We start from the raw sequence: 18,417 nt of genomic DNA on the forward strand, positions 1-18,417 counted from the left end.
GGTATCCTGACCGGTAGTCCACTGTCGCCGGCTGTGTCCTGGCCAGTAGTCCAATGTCCCGGCGGTATCCCGGCCGGTAGTCCACTGTCGCGGATTGTATCCTGGCCGGTAGTCCACTCTCGCCGGCTGTATCCTAGCCGGTAGTCCACTGTCGCCGGTTGTGTCATGGCTGGTAGTCCAGTGTGGCCGGCTATGTCCTGGCCGGTGGTCTGTCATCGCTGGCTGAGTGCTGGCCGGTAGGAGTCGCTTGTTGGCTGAAGCGCTCCATTCTGCGCCGTCCGGCTCGATGGAGCTGGCTGCGGCCGGCGCGTGTGTGGCGCCGGGCGGGCGGCGGCGGCGGCCGGCCCTCAGCCGGCTGACAGGTGCCTGAGCGTGGCCACGCCCGCCACTCTGCAGCTCGCCGATGGCGGCGGCGGCAGCTCGCCCACACGCCGCCGGCCGGAGCCGCGGCCGACTGCAGACAATGGCGCGCCGAGACCTGGAGCTGGCTCGGCGCGATCTGGTGCTGAGCTGGACAGCTCCTGCCGGCACAGCGGCCCCCTAGCCGGGAACAATGTGCATGCACAACAGCGTGGCCCAGGCCTGCCGTTTCTGAGCCTGCGTGCCAGTCAACTGAGGACAAGTAAAAATCGCTGGTCTTTCGGCGAGTATTGCTGAGATATTGGCGGATTTGACGGATAACGTCCAAATGCATTAATTGGTTAATACGATCAGCACTGACGAACCTACCGGCAGCCAGCATTTCAAAAGTAATAATAAAAACAGCATACAGCCAGCTAGGCGTCCAAATTATTGCCATGCCTTTACACCCGATTGTGCCAATGGCCACGCTCTGAAACAATTCTGAATATGTGTAACCAGCTCAGACGGCTTCAAATGACAAATTGACGTAAATATCTGCTGTCCGGGCACTACATGCTCCCTCGCCATCATACCCCCTTCGCTTTTGACTTTCACGTATCATCTTCGGTGCTTCATCGATAACGCTTCCGTCTCATGCATGTATGAATGGGAAACAAGGTGGGTGCAACTGCAACGGAATCGACAACCTGCAGTTCTCAGATGATGAGGGTCGTGACCTCTGGCGTCAGGCGTGAGCACTCTTCATAGCAAGACGGATTGGATGCTTTCGTAGGCATGTACCTATGGGGGGATGTTTCGAGGGACAGTTGTGATAAATGTTTCAAAAGGCAACTGTGGTATGCTTTTGAAGAGCAATTCTGTGAGAGAGCGTGGCCTGAGGCTTGCGATGTACTTCTAGTATGGATTAATCAGCATACGTTTGCCGACCAAAAGCTGTGCATTGCTGCCTTCTGTTTAATCATTCGTGGTGGATGGTACCAGTGGTGATGTCCTACGGTGGCGGCATCAGCGGGCTTTTCACGAGGACGTAGTTGCCTGTTTGAGACGATTTTTCAGAAATTTAAAGTGGCAGCCCCGGTGCTGGTGCTGTTTTTAGCAGGGCACCACCGGCGACGGCGGCTTGGCGTCGTCTAGATTCCGTGCGCGGTTCGGGCAACCCACGTGCCGCCATATTCCCAGCGGCGGGGACGGTGCTGTCGGATATGTCACCGAATGTTGCCCCCCCCCCCCCACCCCCCCCCCCGAGCCCGAGAGACGCAGCGCACCAGCGGCCGCGTCCGCCCTCACCGTCGCACACCGGGCCCGTTGGCGGGCGCGCCGTTTTTGCGCGGCACGCAATACGCGTGACGTAATGTCGTGCCGGCTGTCGGGGGCGCCTCAGTGGGGCCGGCGGTCCGAGCATGTGGCGTGGCCGGCTGTGTTGACCGGGCGTGCTGTCACGGTAGAGCACAGCGCGCCGTGGCCGACCATCGGCATCGACCACCGGCCGGCCCGCGTCGCCTGCTTCAGCCAGCACGCCCAATAAACTAGGCGACGCTACTGCAGCAGCGGCATAAGCAAGCGTTTGGGTCCTATATCGAGCTGTCTAGCTGGTGATGCCACATGTGCGTGGCATTGCTGGCCGCGTCTGTACTGCCATCTGTGGGTGACATCAATCGTCGCGTCTGTACTGCCATCTGTGGGTGAAATTGCGACCGCGTCTGTACTGCCATCTGTGTGTGACATTGCGACCGCGTCTGTGCTGCCGCCTGTATGTTACCAAGTGCCGCTGTTTCCATTGCGGTGGTGCTGCTGCCATTAGTGTTTGACTTGATCTTTCGCGCTCCTGTGGCGAACCAGATTCAATCTGCTGATGGTGCCATCTGTTTGTGACCTGACACAACAGACTCGTCGGTGAATCGGTCTTCCGTTCCACAGTGGACAGTACAGCCATCTACGTCAAGACGGACGACAGCGACGAGCCGAAGAAGGTCGGCAGCTACGAGAACCAGGGCAGCTTCTGCGAGCTGGCACTGATGTACAACATGCCGCGGGCGGGCCACCATCACGGTGGGTTGGGTCGGCTCAGGCGGCGACGGGCCCGCGCGCTCCGCGGAGAGCCCGGCCCGCCGTCTGCACGGAAGCGGCATCGGCCATCACGTGCTTGAGCAAGGGCGAGGCTTTCACGCTGATGAGCGGCGCTGAACTTTACAGTGGCGCCGCCCGCCGCGAGGAGCGAGGTCGCGCCCACGGCACGTCTGGCGCTGTCCGCCGGCGGGCCGCCGTCGAGCCTGGCCGGCGCTGCGACCCGAACCACCGACGCGGCCGACCGCTGGTTGCAGTGGAATCGGATAGAGTTGTGTGTGAGCGGGTCCTCAACATTCTTGGATTTGTGGGAAGCTGACAAAAAGTCGTGCTGATGCCTAGTGCAATCATATTAGCTCTTTGTTATGTCCCCGACACGTGTGGCTAGATTCACTTCCGGTAGCTCCTCAACTGCCAAAGTTCTGCCGAACGAGGTCCGCACGCGTGTGCTGCGCTGCCGGCCGCTGAGGCGCGGCGCCGGTTCCGACCGTCGCCGACCGGGCCAGGTCATCGATCGGCCGACTCCCGGGCTGGGGCCGGCCGGCAGGCAGGCGGGCCGGGTCCGAGCGCAGCGATGAGGCACCTGTCGACCGCCGCGCCGGTGGGCGCGGTCCGAGCTGGCCCCACCTGGCTTACCTCGGGCTGGCACACCGCTGTCGGCCGGCACTGGTCTGACCTGGCTTACCTCAGCCTGACGCACTGCTGTCGGTCAGGACTGGTCTGACCTGGTTTACCCCAGGTTGACACACCGCTGTCGGTCGGCACTGGTCTGACCTGGCTTGCCCCAGGCTGACACACCGCCGTCCGAGCTGGCCTCACTTGGCTTACCTCAGGCTGACACACCGCCGTCCGAGCTGGCCTCACTTGGCTTACCTCAGGCTGACACACTGCGGTCAGTAAGGACTGGTTTGACCTGGTTTACCTGTGGCTAACACACTCGTCGGCCGGGGGCTGGCAACAGACCTGTGACCCGCCCCCGTTGGGTAAGCACCCCCGTGTGCTCGCTGTTACTGTCAAAAAGGCTCGTGTTTCCCCTTGTCAGTGAAGTGATGGCATCCCTTGACATCGCCTCCCACCTATTGCATGAGGACGCGGGCTGAGGGCGAGAGATAACGTTATCAATCGTTTTCGCTTGTTTAATTACTTCAGCTTGAAAATACGAGAGCTGATGTTTTCTGCCGATCCAGCCGCAACAACGTGTCTGTGACTGTCCGACCCCCGCCATGCGCCGTCCAGCTGCCCATCCGGCCTCATGCCGTGTGGGAGTCACGTCTGCCGGCTCCCGTGTCCCCGCTGTGACCCCAGGATCTGTGACTCTGCCAGCGGTCTGACTTTCTCTTTCTGACCTCAATTACATGCGTCCACTTTGTCACAGGGGTAATCGCATCCTTGATGAACTCATTGCTAGCCGTGTCGTCGATTTGGCCCTGTTTTGCATCGCGACTTGGGTCATGTCTCGCGAGGCACAACACAACACATTGCTGTCAGCCTCTCTTCAGTTCACCGCTTTCCGTGCTGTTTGCGTTAGTGCTCTGAGATGGTGCGGCATACCGCTGCCCGTGTTCTCATCAGCTGTCCATGTGATCCAAATGTCCAACGCCGTCCGGAACGGCTCGCCGGTACGGTGTGGCGGCTCACCGGTACGGTGTGGTGGCTCGCCGGTACGGTGTGGCGGCTCGCCGGTGCGGGGTGGCGGCTCACCGGTACGGTGTGGCGGCTCGCCGGTGCGGGGTGGTGGCTCGCCGGTACGGTGTGGCGGCTCACCGGTACGGTGTGGTGGCTCGCCGGTACGGTGTGGCGGCTCGCCGGTGCGGGGTGGCGGCTCACCGGTACGGTGTGGCGGCTCGCCGGTACGGTGTGGCGGCTCACCGGTACGGTGTGGTGGCTCGCCGGTACGGGGTGGCGGCTCGCCGGTACGGGGTGGCGGCTCACCGGTACGGTGTGGCGGCTCGCCGGTACGGGGTGGTGGCTCGCCGGTACGGGGTGGCGGCTCACCGGTACGGTGTGGCGGCTCGCCGGTACGGGGTGGTGGCTCGCCGGTACGGGGTGGTGGCTCGCCGGTACGGGGTGGTGGCTCGCCGGTACGGGGTGGTGGCTCGCCGGTACGGGGTGGTGGCTCGCCGGTACGGTGTGGCGGCTCGCCGGTACGGGGTGGTGGCTCGCCGGTACGGGGTGGTGGCTCGCCGGCGGCCGGTGCTCTGTCGCCTGACGGCCGGCTGCTCGGCTAGGCCGTCAAAATCGTATTGTTTTCCTTTTTAGTCTTTCGTGCGCGGTATTGCAGAGGCGCCATATCGTGACGTAAACAGTGTCAAAGATGGCATGATTATCTTCTTTGGAGAACACGCGACACGTAGAGACCTCAGGAGCTGCTGGATCAGTTAAGCACAAGGTCCTAACCATACGTGTACGGGGAGACGCTCTCTTGGGTATCGCCCCTTAAGATCGACCGCCCTTGCTTATTCAGACAGCAAGAGATGTCCCTTGATCGTATTCCTCTCTGGCGCATGCAGATCTGGCCATTGAGGCTGATGATCAAGAGGGTTGAGAGGGTCTGGCCATTGAGGCTGATTAAGAGGGTTGAGAGGGTCTGGCCATTGAGCCTCATCAAGGGGTTGAGAGGGTCTGGCCATTGAGCCTGGTCAAGAGGGTTGAGAGGGTCTGGCCATTGAGCCTGGTCAAGAGGGTTGAAAGGGTCTGGCCATTGAGCCTGGTCAAGAGGGTTGAGAGGGTCTGGCCATTGAGCTTGATCAAGAGGGTTGAGAGGGTCTGGCCATTGAACCTGGTCAGATCACCCGATCTCAAAAGTAGGGCCAAAGACATGGCACTGTCTCCAAGTCGTGTCAGTAGATTTTGGCGTTTTTCAGAGGCCTGTGCGGGCTTCATTAATGGAGTACTGTTGTATATGTAGGGTGCTCTAGATCCACTCTAGCCATACCTACGTCGGGTGTGATATTGCCAATGGTCCGAGTTATTTGTCCCTCTTAGATCATGCTAGGTGAAGGATTCAGATATATTTTGGACTGTTCGTGAGCGTGTTTTACGGTCCAGTTTAGAATGAAGTGCATGTTGAATGCTCGCAAAAAATATATGTCAACACCTTGCAATGGTTTCTCCCATCATTTTCCACCATAATTGTGTGACCCAGTATGACCTGAACCTTGGAGTTAGTGAGCCCATTCAGTCTGCATGACCCATCAGGAAAATGTGATTTCAGATCATTAGGCATGGACATATGGAACAGAATGAAAGATGCAATCGGCTCCCAACGTTAGATTGTTTGACGTAACATTAATCCAGATTACCAATAACCAAGCGACTTAGATGAATAGGGCTTCCTTTGAATTACAACCAACTTGTAAAACTAGCCACGAGTAACGCTTAGAGGCTGAAGTCTCAACAGAGTGCGCATGAATATCAGACAACTTTGGCAACTTGATCAGAACAATTTAATCGCATGCCTATCTGTGACGCTGATGTGCCTTGACCTAGGGCGATAGGGTGTTGTATAATCCAGCCGTCCTGACGGGCATCAGAACGCAAACAGCCGTAGTCCCATCGCGACCACGAAACAGGGTCGGAAAGCAAGCATCCACTGGTGAACCATTGTGGCGATATTAATCTGATGTAAGGGAGGACCGGACGGCTGTTTTACAATGTCATAAGCGTTTGATGGAGGCTCATTATTGTTCCGGAACGCCAGCGCTATCCGTTGTCAGCGCCTTAATGCAAAGACAAGTGTGGCGCTAGACGACACGCTCAAAAGCGTGACAGGCTAATGACATCACATGGGTTTGTTTTAGTGGATTTATTTGAAAATGAGTTGAACAAATAACCATCGAACTTTAGAGTCACTTTACATCTTCATCAGTCTTCAGGTTTGCATCAACCATTATTGTATCATACAGGCATGTTCCGTCGTTTTGGGTGGGGAAGTAGTATCTCCCCCCCCCCGAATCATGCATAAAACTGGCGCGTTTGTGATGAGACTGTAAGGTGGTCGATTGGTAGAACTCTTCAGCATCTGACAACGCATGACCATCCACGTTTTGAAGGGGCGAGTTGTGGGCTGATGTCCGCCGGCCGGTGCCCTCGCTGGTCTGGCCACGAGGCAGCCTGGGCTGGTGACCGAGCGGCTGACCCCTGCCGGCAGGCGGACTCGGAGGGCTCGCTCTGGGCCATGGATCGACAGACGTTCCGGCGCATCGTGCTCAAGAACGCCTTTAAGAAGCGGAAGATGTACGAGCAGCTGCTGGAGTCGGTGCCCATGCTGAAGACGCTGGAGGTGGGTGATGGCGAAGGACGAGGCAGCCTCGCTGGCCTGGCCACCACGGCCAGATCCTGTGTTGGCCGCCATTGGCGGGAGCCAGCAATTGCCGCTGGGGTCTGTCAGAGCTTGTTTCATGGCGATCAGATGTCGTCGGAAGAGTTTGCAGGTGGTGCAGCACTTCAAGGGGCCCCAGCAGCTGCTGCTGCCGAGTCTTGTCGATTTATCACGTATCAGTTTCCTTCTCAGCATTACATTTGCATGATGCAAGGCGCGGTCTTTTGGTAACGTCGGGTGTAAATTCCGTCTGTACATGTCGTATTTAGTGGTGTAACTATTTACGCCTCTTTTTCGAAGCGGAGAAGCTGGTACTGGCGTAGGCATACAAATATGACGGTGCAGAGCGGGCATTTGGCCTACGTTCCATTCACCAACGCATTGTGAAGGATTGGTTGTGTGAACAACGGGTCAACAAACTGCAGGGCACATGCATGACCACGACTGCAGCCACGACTGCACCCACGGCTGCACTTACGCCATTGTGCCCCCAGCCGCCCATGGTCTGCCCCCAGAACGGCCTCAGTGTGCCAGTGGCGTTGTGACGTTGCGCTGGTGAGGGAGTACTGTCTCAGTCCCAGTCCGCTTGAAAGGCCGCAGGAATTCCAGTCATAAGACGTCCGTGATGTGCGTAAATGAACAGCTCTGAGATGCGCGAAATGCACACAAATGTGGGGCAATTCGCTGCTTGCATTGTGTTATTTGTATACTGACCGGCACTGATCTGGTACCATTGTTGAGCTCGTTTGGTCGAAGTTCAGGTACTTGAAGTATTGCCCGAATTGTCGCTTTGAGGATGAATGGTATCTGCGCGTGAATAGATATACCAAACATTTGCAAGGGTTAGAGCCCCTCTCCCTACCCCTCCCACATTCCTGGCTGGGTTTATGAACGCTGTCTAGCAGGAACTGATATGAAATACTAACATTCCTTCATCCCATCGTTTTAAAATGATTCCACGCCCGCCTTTGCGTCATCTTCACTATTCCAGCATGCTTTTGAAGATCACTGGCTGGCGTTAGCCGTGCATTTTCTAATCTTTCGTCGACGGCATGCGTCATTATCATTGTCCTGCCGCTCTTGCGTTGTGCGCAAGAAAAGTTTTGTTAGCATCCAACCGTCGTGTCCAGGGTGTGTGCTGAGTTTCCCCTGTTGAACGATCGTCGTGTTACCAGCCGCCGCCGAGGCCGCGGCCGGAGGTGGCTGCGGGCGCACCTGTGGACGGCGTGCCGTCGCTCCGACCGAGGGCGGCGCGCGCGCAGGCACCGGCATTCCGTGCCGCCGTCTGGACGCGCCGGTCTGTTTTGCCCCCCGTACCCGTGGGACACCGCGCCGTGCTGACTGACGCGCCGCCGGCGGGCCGGGGCCGGCGCGGACGAGTGACGCCGCCGAGTAAGTGACGACTGACGCGTGGCCCGCCCCTTCCCCCCCCCCCTCCTCTCAGCCCGTCTTCGGGTCGGAGCCGGCGCGGACGAGAGACGACTGGCGACTGACGAATGACCCTCCCTTCCCCCTTCCCTCTAAGCCCGTCGGCGGGTCGGAGCCGACTGGCACTGACGAATGACCTTCCCTCTCCCCCTTACCCTCTAAGCCCGTCGGCGGGTCGAGCCGGCGCGGAAGAGTGACGACTGACGAGTGACCCTGGTCCCTCCCCCTCCCCTCCCAGCCAGTCTGGCGAGTCGGAGCCGCCGCAGACGAGAGCACGACTGACGACTGAACGAGTGACCCTCCCTCTCCCCCTTCCCTCTAAGCCGCGTCGGCGGGTCGGAGCCGGCGCGGACGAGTGATGACTGACGAGTGACTCCGGCCCCTCCTCCTCTCAGCCCTTCGGCGGGACGGGGCCAGCTCACTGGCGGGGGGCGCACGTGCTGCCAAAGAATCCACAAAATGTCGTTACCATAGCAAGCGTATCCAGTGCAGGAATATGATCGAGCTATAAACACTTTTGTACCAAAAGCTGGAGTTATGTAGCGCAGCGTACCCGGCGTGTTTAAGTAAAAACCAAGTTAGAAGCGTCATATTTTCTGTACATTCATCCTCAACGTAATTTAAGTCCACTCGCCCCTCATAAACCCAGTCCCGGAATGTGCGGGGAGAGCCGTTTGAAACGTATGGAAGCCCGGCCACATGCGCGCAAGTGCAAAAAAATCACAATGCAAGTATTTTGGTACAAACGCCAATCAGTGAGAACCACCCTTAAACATTTTTAAAGCCGTTATTTTCTTTGGGAGGGGGGGGGGGGTGCGGAAGGGGTTCTCGCATTCTACCACCATACACATTGGAGCACGCGCAGAGATGTTGACATGACCACGTACCTGTGTCCCCGCATAATTAGGCAGCCATCAGGTTTTAGAGGTTTGTTCGTCCCGTGTGTGTGCTTAGCTTGTGTGTAGTGTTGCCGTGTTGTATGGTCCAGTAAATTGGTTGGACAACGAAGATGAAGTGTTGCCTTAGGCTCAGTCGCTGATAGTCAGCGAAAGGAGGGTGGTCAGACCTTATAATGGTTATAAACGTTGCCGCCTGTGCATCAGTAAGTATTATTCCACGCACGTACTTATAAACGAGGCTGGGGTGCATTTGGGATTTTCATTGAGGAGAGGAGGGGAGATGGTCTGAGGGATCCCATTTTTACCACGTGACAGGGGCGCTGTCGTCCGGAGTGGTTCTAAAATGAAAACTAGTGATGGATTTTCTTAAGTTTGAAATGCAGGGGGAATGTGTGTGAATACTTGGAGAGATGGGGTTTCCGCACTGGCTTCAGATTTTTGACATAGAAAACGACGGTTATGCATTTTTGCAGGGAGCGAAGAATCTGCGTGAATCCACGGCTATACGTGTACGGGCAGTTGCAGTCAAATCTGAAGCACGGTTCCCCAGGCTAGTGTTTGGCAACAAATTGACGTATTTGTAGCAGTTTGAAAAGCTCATAGAGTGGTGCTTTAAGCATTTAAGCATTTTCAAAGTCGTCCCAAGATGGCGTGTGGTGTGGACCGCAGGGCAGTGCTTCCCCTGTACCGATCGCTGGTCCGATCCAAGCTATAATATGAATGCCAAGCTTTCGAGTCGGCCGGTATTCCAGCGAAACGCGTGCCTGACACATTGCACCATGATGGAATACGCATTGCTGCTGGGGCATTTGGACCCAGTCCGATCTCCAGTCCCTTGATGAGGCGAATGAACCGCCGCTGTCATTCCAACGCGAAATGCTCAGCGCACGGTATGCCGTAGATTGCACAGCTTTGGGCACTTCCGGCCTTTTGCTACATGTTTCGGCGACATTTAATCCAGTTGTTCGAAGGTGGTAACGTTAGCTAATCAGAGCCTATGTGTGTGGGTGTCAAGAGGAGTCTGCAAGAATGTAACATCAAAAGGAAGGACTTCTCTCGCGTGATAGGCTTACCATACCCTGGTCAAAAGATCGACAGCTGCTGAGGAGGTTCACTCTAAGGTTCTCCAGCGTATGTGCACCGACTACGGTACGTACTTTTGCATATAGACGAATGGCTCGAAGTCTGAGGCAGGCACAGAATACGCTCCGGTGTGTGATAGCTGGACGAAATGTTTTACATTGTCCCCCTAATGTTCAGCTTATACCACTGGACTTTTTGCAACTAAGGAGGCATTAGCTTCTGCGGAGGAGGAACGAGCGGAGCGGTTTCTTGTTTCGCCTAACTCCTTGAGCAGTATTCTAGCCATCCATTACTTAAAAACAAAAAGCGTTTTCGTTGACGAGATTATGCGACTTATTGCATCCCTCGAACAGATAGGGAAGCGTGCAGCCTTCGGTTGGGTGCCTGGAAACACCGACGTTACTGGGGAGGAGAGGGCGGACGGACCCTGCGCCCAAGGAGGGCCAGTCAGAACTCTCTCTCTCTCTCTCTCCTCTCTCTCTCTCTCTCTCTCTCTTCATCTTCATCTCTCGCCTCTCTCCTCTCTCTCTCTCTCTCTCTCTCTCTCCCTCTCTCTCTCCTCTCTCTCTCTCTCTCTCTCTTCTCTCTCCTCTCTCTCTCTCTCTTCTCTCTTCTCTCTCTTCTCTCTCTCTCTCTTCTCTCTCTCTCTCTCTTCTCTCTCTCTCTCTCTCTCTCTCTCTCTCTCTCTCTCTCTCTCTCTCTCTCCTCTCTCCTCTCTCTTTCTCTCTCTCTGTCTCGTCTCTGTCTCTCGTCTCTGTCTCTTCTCTGTCTCTGTTCTGTCTCTTCTCTGTCTCTCTGTCTCTGTCTCTCTCTGTCTCTGTCTCTCTCGTCTCTGCTCGTCTCTGTCTCTGTCTCTCTCTGTATCTCGCTCTCTCTCTCTGTCTCTCTGTCTATCTCTGTCTCTCGTCTCTCTGTCTCTGTCTCTCTCTCTCTCGTCTCTCTCTCTATCTGTCTCGTCTCTCTCTGTCTCTCTCTCTCTCTGCTCTCTGTCTCTTCTCTCTGTCTCTCTCTCTCTGTCTCTCTCTCTCTCGTCTCTGTCTTCTCTCTCTGTCTCTGTCTCCTCTGTCTCTCTCGTCTCTGTCCGTCTCTGTCTCTCGTCTCTCTCTGTCTCTGTCTCTGTTCTGTCTCTCTGTCTCGTCTTGTCTCTGTCTCTGTCTATCTGTCTGTCTCGGTCTCTGCTCTGTCTCTGTCTCTGTCTCTGTCTCGTCCTGTCTATCTTCTCTGGTCTCGCTCTGCTCTCTCGTCTCGTATCTGATGGTCTCTCTCTCGCTCTATTCTTCCTGTCTCTGTATTGTCCTTTTGTCTCTGTCTCTGTCTCTCTTGTCCTCGTCGTCTCTGCGTCTCTCTCTGTCTCGCTCTCTCTGTCTCTGTTCTGTCTTGTCTCTGTCTCTCTCTTCTCTGTCTCTTCTCTCGTTTGTTCTCTCTCTCTCTCTCTCTCTGTATTCTCTCTCTCTCTCTCATCTCTCTCTCTCTCTCTCTCTCTTCTCTCTCTCTCTCTTCCCGAACACGCCGTTCTTTTCTGACCTTCAGGATGCTGTCAGCTCGCTTTATTCATAGAACTGGCACAAAGGCACGGCATCGGAGGAGCCACTTGACAGCCATGGGTATGCGCGGATATGCGCCATTAGCCATGGTTAAGCAACCTTAGGGCTTATCAAGTCCAACCTAGACGAATGGCCAGCCTTCTCATCGCGACAGTAAAAAGAAGGAAGATTAGCCTGTGCCGGATCCCGCACAGCCTGGCACGGCACACGTGAAGACGATGAATTTTCTCTACTCAGCAGGACAAACACGGCATGTCCCTCCTCGCTGGGGTCGCGCGCTGTCCGTACGCTTCACATCCCCGTGGAGTGACCACACTGCGACGGAGCGCCTATGTCGCCACTTTGGTCGTCATGTTTAACGTAGATTGTCCATCATAGGCGAGGTTCCCCACAATCGACGTGAGAGCAGTTTTTCCATTTCTTAACGGCATTGACTTCACGATCATTCATTGGCCTTTACGGCACCTGACGCCGGACGACCCTGGTTGAAAGCATCCTAGCGTACTTGCTTTCCATTCTGCGTGTTGTCACCGTTCATTTTGCAGCTCGTGCTTTTAAGACACACTTCGGAAGCCTACAACAGCGACATTACATGATATAATGAGCACGACCTTACATGGTGAAGTAGGACATAGTTCTGCGCAGCCATAGTTTGGGCTCAGAATGACCGCGGCTGTTGGCGTGTCCTTACGTCCAAATACCGACAATGAAATGCGGAGGCTGTCCTTTGATGTTTTGGAATGTCTTGTTACCCGCCCTTTCGATTCTTGATATAAAACGACTCTACTCCATGGGGGGGGGGGGGGCTTCCGCGCCGGCCTCCCTCTGGCTCGCCCCCGACAGCGAAGGGCCCACCAGCGGCACAGGACCTCGAACAGCTGGCTGGCTGCGCCGCTGTGGATCCCATTCGCTGGATGTGTGTGTTCAGAGGTTCGTTTGATAGGTCAGCCCGCTCAGGGACTCGGGTCAACACGTCGGCTGTTTACAGAGTGGCCGGGACGGCCCCGATTGGTCTGTGCCGCCCCGCGCATCTGTGCTCTCCGGCGCGCCCAGCTTCGGTGTGTCGCCTGGTTCTGGAGTCCCCCCCCCCCCCCCCCCCCCCCCCGGCATATCCGTTCTCCAGCGCACCCAGCCTTGGTGTGCCGCCAGGCCCTGTAATCGCGCCACGGCGTCGGCAAAGCGACCAGCCGGCCTGTCAGGGGGATCAGTATCACCGCGCAGCCTCGGCGGCGTTTCGACTCGGACGTCCTCGTGTGCGCTGCTGATGAGAGTCGGTCGGCATACCGAACAGTGCCGTGCAATTACGGCCGGGCCCGTCGCTCTGCGACATGACGCCGGCCGGCGGCTGGCGCGGCTGCGCCGGGTCGGACGCCGCGCCTGCGGACGCACTCTCCGGGCCGCTGCAGCACGGCGGCGTGCACGCGGCAGTGGCACCGGCGCTCACAGTATCCGGCGGAATAGCGCAGTGGTGAGCGGCCTGCGGCTTCTCGCTGCTGGCGGCGGACCGGAGTGGCTGCGCCGCTAATGCCGCGGGCGGTTGCACGCGTCGTAAAGTGACCAAATCACCCCGGAGCCGGGCGGTCGGTGTGCAGCCAGCCGGCCGCGCCCCGGGCGGCCGCCGCTCGCCTGCTCTTTGCCGGCGCGGCGGTCGGTCCCGGCAGAGCGGGACCGACGCGGCGGCGCCTCGCCTGTTTAAACAGGGGGCCGGTGACGCGCGCGTGACGTCATCTATTGCCCGGCCGGTGACGGGGGCGCGGTCGGCAACACGGCCGGCTGCCGCCGTCGCTCGGCCGGCCGCACCTGTAGCCGTCAGCTGCATTATTGAGCAGGGCGCCGCCGCGCCGTACAGGCGGTGAGAGTCCGGCCGCCGACCGCTCTCGATTCCGCGGGGCGACTCCCGCCGCGAACGGCACTCGTGTGCTGTCGCCGACGGCCGACCTCAGAAGGGAGGCGCCCATTCACGGTGGCAGGGCAGAGGAGGCGGGCGCGCCTTCCGGAACGGCGGCAGGCAGCGGCCGGGGCCCCCCGGTACAGCATCGTACCCGTGTCTCTCGGCTGCAGTCTCATGTCGCCGCCGCGCCTGAGGCTACGGCTACCTTGTTTCTGTCGATGCCATCTGAGGCTCTGGCTGCCGTGCTTCTGCTGATTCCACCTGAGACTCTGGCTGCCGTGTTTCTTCTGCCAATACACAGACAGGTCAACACGACACTGGGTACCCTGCGGCCGTGTTGATGCCGGGACCGGTTTTAGTAACGGTCCGCCGCCGAATGTGTGCATAATGGAGATATGTGCATGTATACGTGCACCAGACATGTACATGTTTGTCGCTAACGGTCCTAGGGTGACATAGAGAAATGGGAGCCCTACCCGCAACGGCTTTGCGTGAGGTATTGTGATCGGAATATGTTGTACTAGCGCTGAGTTGCAGCCGATGACTTCGCCATTCACTCATTGTTCCTACGTTTGGTCTCTGGCAAGCAGTATGGACCGTTGTGGTACGATGGAGCCATGGGCGACGTCACTGAAGTCGAACCATCCTGGCCGCCAGAGAGGCAGCTGTTATTCTTCTCTTATTGCATGCCGAAATGTGCGAATGTGCTGAATCCGACTTCGGGATTGCACTCAAGGCGGGTTGACCCCTATCGTCGAATCTAAACTTTTGTCTTGAGTTTCTGCGATTGATCCTTCGTCAAGCTCTCTTGCCACGCAATGGGATGTATTGAATCCGGCGCTGCAGGAGACTTGCCGGGTCGGGCAGGCAGGCAGGTGCTGGCCTGTGAGCTCCGGCAGCGACTGGAGTCCTTGCTCGGGGACGGGCCACGGCCAGCCGGCACCTGGCCTCACCGCCCGCCGGCTCTCGTTGCAGTCGTACGAGCGGATGAACCTGGCCGACGCGCTGGTGCCGCGCACCTACAAGGACGGCGAGCTGATCATCGAGCAGGGCGACGACCGCCGACGGCATGTACTTCGTGGAGGAGGGCACGGTGCGCATCATGCGCGGCGAGCAGGGCCAGGACGAGGTGCAGGTGAGCCGCCGTCCCGCCGGCGCGGCCGCGCTGAGATAATACACAGCCGGGCTCTGTTTGTGCGGCGCCGCCAGCGGCGCCGCATTGTCACCCGGCGCGATGTTTACGGCCCGGCCGGGCCGCCCCTATGCTCGCGCGCGTGTGCCAATCGATGGGGAGGTGTGTGGCGCGGCGCGGAGGCGTTGTGCAGCGACGCTCACTGCAATGGCGGCCGCGGCGACTGCGGTCGGCACTGAGTGGCGCCAGGACACGACCGCCGGCGGGGGCTGCGGCGGGGCCGCCCCGGCCGGCTGCACGTGCCGGACGGCGGCTGAGAGTCGCGCACGCCGGCCGGCCGCCTCTGGCTCGGCGTCAGGGCCGGGTTGGGTGGGCGTGCGCGCGTGATTGTCTCTGGCGTCCGTCATGACCGGCCGCCGGCTGACTGTGTGCCCCGGCTGTGCGGCAGATCAACGCGATCGAGAAGGGCGGCTACCTGGGCGAGCTGGCGCTCATCACCAAGAACCCGCGCGCCGCCTCCGCATACGCCGTCGGCGACGTGCGGCTGGCCTTCCTGGACCGCGAGGCATTCGAGCGTCTGCTGGGCCCCTGCATGGACGTGATGAAGCGCGAGATGGAGAACTACGAGGAGGAGCTGCAGAAGATATTCGGCTCCAGCGTCAACATTTCGGACGTGCGATGAGCCGGAGGCCAGCGGACTGGCCGGCCCGGCCCGCTCTGCCATTCCAGTGTCTAGTCTCCGGCCGCGGCCGACCGACTGGAACGATCCGGACAGCGTCTGTAGGGTTATATGGCGCGGTGGCGGGCCCCGGCGGCCCCGGCCACGTCGGCCGGCCGTGTTCACTGTTGTAGAGTAGGTTCAGTGTGATGCCTTCGGGCGGGGTGTCCGGCGTCGGGTGGCCGCGGCCGCTGGCTGTCTCGTTCGCCTGCCGTCGGGTGAGTGCGTGCCGCCAGACTGCCTCCGCCGGCGCGGCGACATATTTTTGCACACGAATGTGCCAAAGGGCGGCGGTGGCGGCGGCAGCAGCAGCGACAGGGAAGCCGTAGTGCCGACACAGAGATCGATGGCAGCCGCCAACCGGCCGTGACGAGCGCGGCGCACCGCCGCCGACGAGCTTACCGAGGCCAACCGAGCACGGCCTGCTACACAGACTGAGACTTGAACCCAGCGCTGCCCGAGGCGCTCTCCGCCCGGCGGCGGTGCCGTGGACGCGGCCGGAGCGCCGTCCGGGCCGAGCTGGCGTGGCGGTCCCCGCCGGCCGCTCCCGGGCCACACCCACCACCCGTTCCGTGTACTTGAGTAACCCAGTTCTGTCTGCCGCTCCGTTCGTTGAGGGTGTTCGTTTGCGTTGCAGTCGGCCGTTGAGTGGCGGGCGCTGGCCGGTGGTCGGATCGATTCCCGGCAATCTATGCAGTGCGTTTCCGATGGCCCGGTGCCGCCCTCTCGGCATCACTAGTTATCGTTTGTGCCCGCTGGTAGCGCTGCGTGCACCTGTTGCCGCAGAGGCCGCCCAGACCTTCTCAAGCAGTTATTTGTGTAAACGAGTTTCAATAAAGTTACCAGTTTCAGATCTCGTAGTGTTGACCGAATGAGGTTGGCTGGTGCGGCAGTCGTGGCTGGCCTGCTTTCTGGCTGCCCACGTCACGCGGGGTGGTTCAGCACCCTTGACCGCTGTGATTGAGCCCAGCTTTCGGCGGTCACCTTGCGGCATTGCCATCACAGTCTCACTTCCTTGGATGCGTCTCTGCCCAGTTCTGTCGCACCGACAAGCCCCGCAGCACGGTAAGCGGGCCTCTCGTGTTAAACACGTCCGGTGTCGCCTCGCGACCATACCCACACAGGATTTGACTAGAAGCGATACCAGAGCCCGCGACGGGTTCTGTGTCGCCTCCCTGTAGCTGGAATGTTTATCATTGTTATCAATGTTTCGGGCTAATGAAGGCCGAGGGGACCAAATCCAGCTGCGAACCCTCTCCAGTGTCACATCGGAACGCACTGCAACCCCAGAAAATATGTAGCAATCCAATCGACTTGCTGGCGGGCTTTTGTTGGTGGCAGCCCGGAGACCTGCGTCCAGGAGGCCTCCCACGCTCACAAGACCCACGCTGCTCCACTGACACGTCACCCTTTTGCGTGGGATGAGAGTGCGCGCGCGGCCTGATTGGCATTTCCCTGCTCACCACTCAAGCGGTGCTGTTGAATTTGAGCGTGGATATTTTCCATTTTCGAACCATCGCCGCTAAACAGCTGCACTGCGGAGCGCGTGTTCCACCAAGGATGAAAAGTGGCTCGGCTCGTGGCGGTGCGCCGGCTGTGCGGGTGCTGCGGTGCGCCGCCGGCCGGGTCAGCAGCGCTGGCCGCCGCCGCGGCTGCCCGGACTGCGGGAGCGCTCTGGGCCTTGGGACTGGGTCGACACGTTCAGCCCCGTTTGGATGTCCTCTGCTCTCCGCAGAGAGGAGATGGCGTTCAAACGAGGCAGTCTCCGGACGACGGAGAGCCAATGCCTCTTTGTGTGGCGTGGGCAGCTGATATGACACTCAGACAGCGTTTAATGGACACTTTCGGGCTACACAGACGTCTATTGCTTGTTAGTTGCCGCAGTTGCCGCAGAGTGGCGCGTCGGGCGGCGTGGACAGGTGCGCGTCGGGCGGTGGCAGCGGCGCCACGGCACCAAGCCGGGCTCCAGCGGCGGTCCTGGCGCTGACCGAGGCGGACTGGCTGGTGACCTGCGGGACCTGTCCGGGAGGCCGTCCGGGGACTTGGCGGCGAGCCGGGCCTGTATCCAAGCGGCCGCTGCCATCCGCGGTCAACGGGTGCCACACGGCCCGCCGGCCATCTACCATACAGAGCAGCGCTGCTCATGTGCACAAGGTGGAAGCTATCAAAGCCGTACGTGACATACAGACGCCACCGTGCCCATGTTGCACCATGCCAACAACATATCGTCAGTTATCGTTACGGTCTAAAATATGGCCATATTCGACAGGGCGTGAAATCTCAGCACTGCGGATCACCAACCGCCAAGATCGGAATGAAATGACAGGCATACATCCGTGCGTATTTGATCATGCTTTACTGAACCACGCTGAACCACTTCGACAACTGACTTATTTTCCTTCGACATATAGGTCCAATAATCTATTTGCAAGTGACGACAAACCGTGATAGCACGATTTTTGTGAGGACTCCAACTCCAACTTCAAAGTTATTTGAATGCACGGCATGGTTGTTAACACTGGTATTGTGTCCGAAGGTTCGTGCCAGGTGCGTAGTGGCGTCAGAAAAAAATCGAGTCGATGTTGTCTTTGACCCAGCGGAATAATCCGTGGGGATCGCCTCTGAGTTATTTCATATTGGTATAGCTGACCAATATAAAATATATATAGCTATATATAGCTATTACATATAGCTATTTATATGACCTTTTTATATCTATATGACCAATATATAGCTATTTGTGACCATTCCAATAAATTCATGCAAAGTCTGCCACTTCTTGTGTGAAAAGCTTTAAACTGAGGTGAGGCTCTTGGTTGCACTGGACAGTGAATGAGTTATTCGGTGACGCATGCAATGAAAAAATGTGATAAGACATAAAGTCTAATGAGACATAGTCCTGCAAGAAAACACCCAAGCCTACAGCTGCTTTAAATGTGCACACTTAAAGTATGTGTAAATCTGGTCTCGTATC

General features: G+C 58.2%; 1 protein-coding gene across 1 annotated transcript; it reads left to right on the forward strand.

Annotated features, from left to right (window-relative positions):
* Window positions 1–1,004: 1,004 nt before the first annotated feature.
* LOC119089905 (cAMP-dependent protein kinase type II regulatory subunit-like) lies at window positions 1,005–16,296 on the forward strand. Its single transcript, XM_037212711.1, is given in 6 exon segments — window positions 1,005–1,020; window positions 2,281–2,396; window positions 6,578–6,709; window positions 14,569–14,649; window positions 14,651–14,728; window positions 15,174–16,296. Coding segments are annotated over 6 exon segments (657 nt in total). The 3' UTR covers window positions 15,408–16,296.
* Window positions 16,297–18,417: the final 2,121 nt, after the last annotated feature.

This window comes from Pollicipes pollicipes, unplaced genomic scaffold (genome assembly GCF_011947565.3).
Source record: "Pollicipes pollicipes isolate AB1234 unplaced genomic scaffold, Ppol_2.1 Scaffold_3087;HRSCAF=3621_pilon_pilon_pilon, whole genome shotgun sequence".
Lineage (NCBI taxonomy): Eukaryota > Metazoa > Arthropoda > Thecostraca > Pollicipedomorpha > Pollicipedidae > Pollicipes > Pollicipes pollicipes.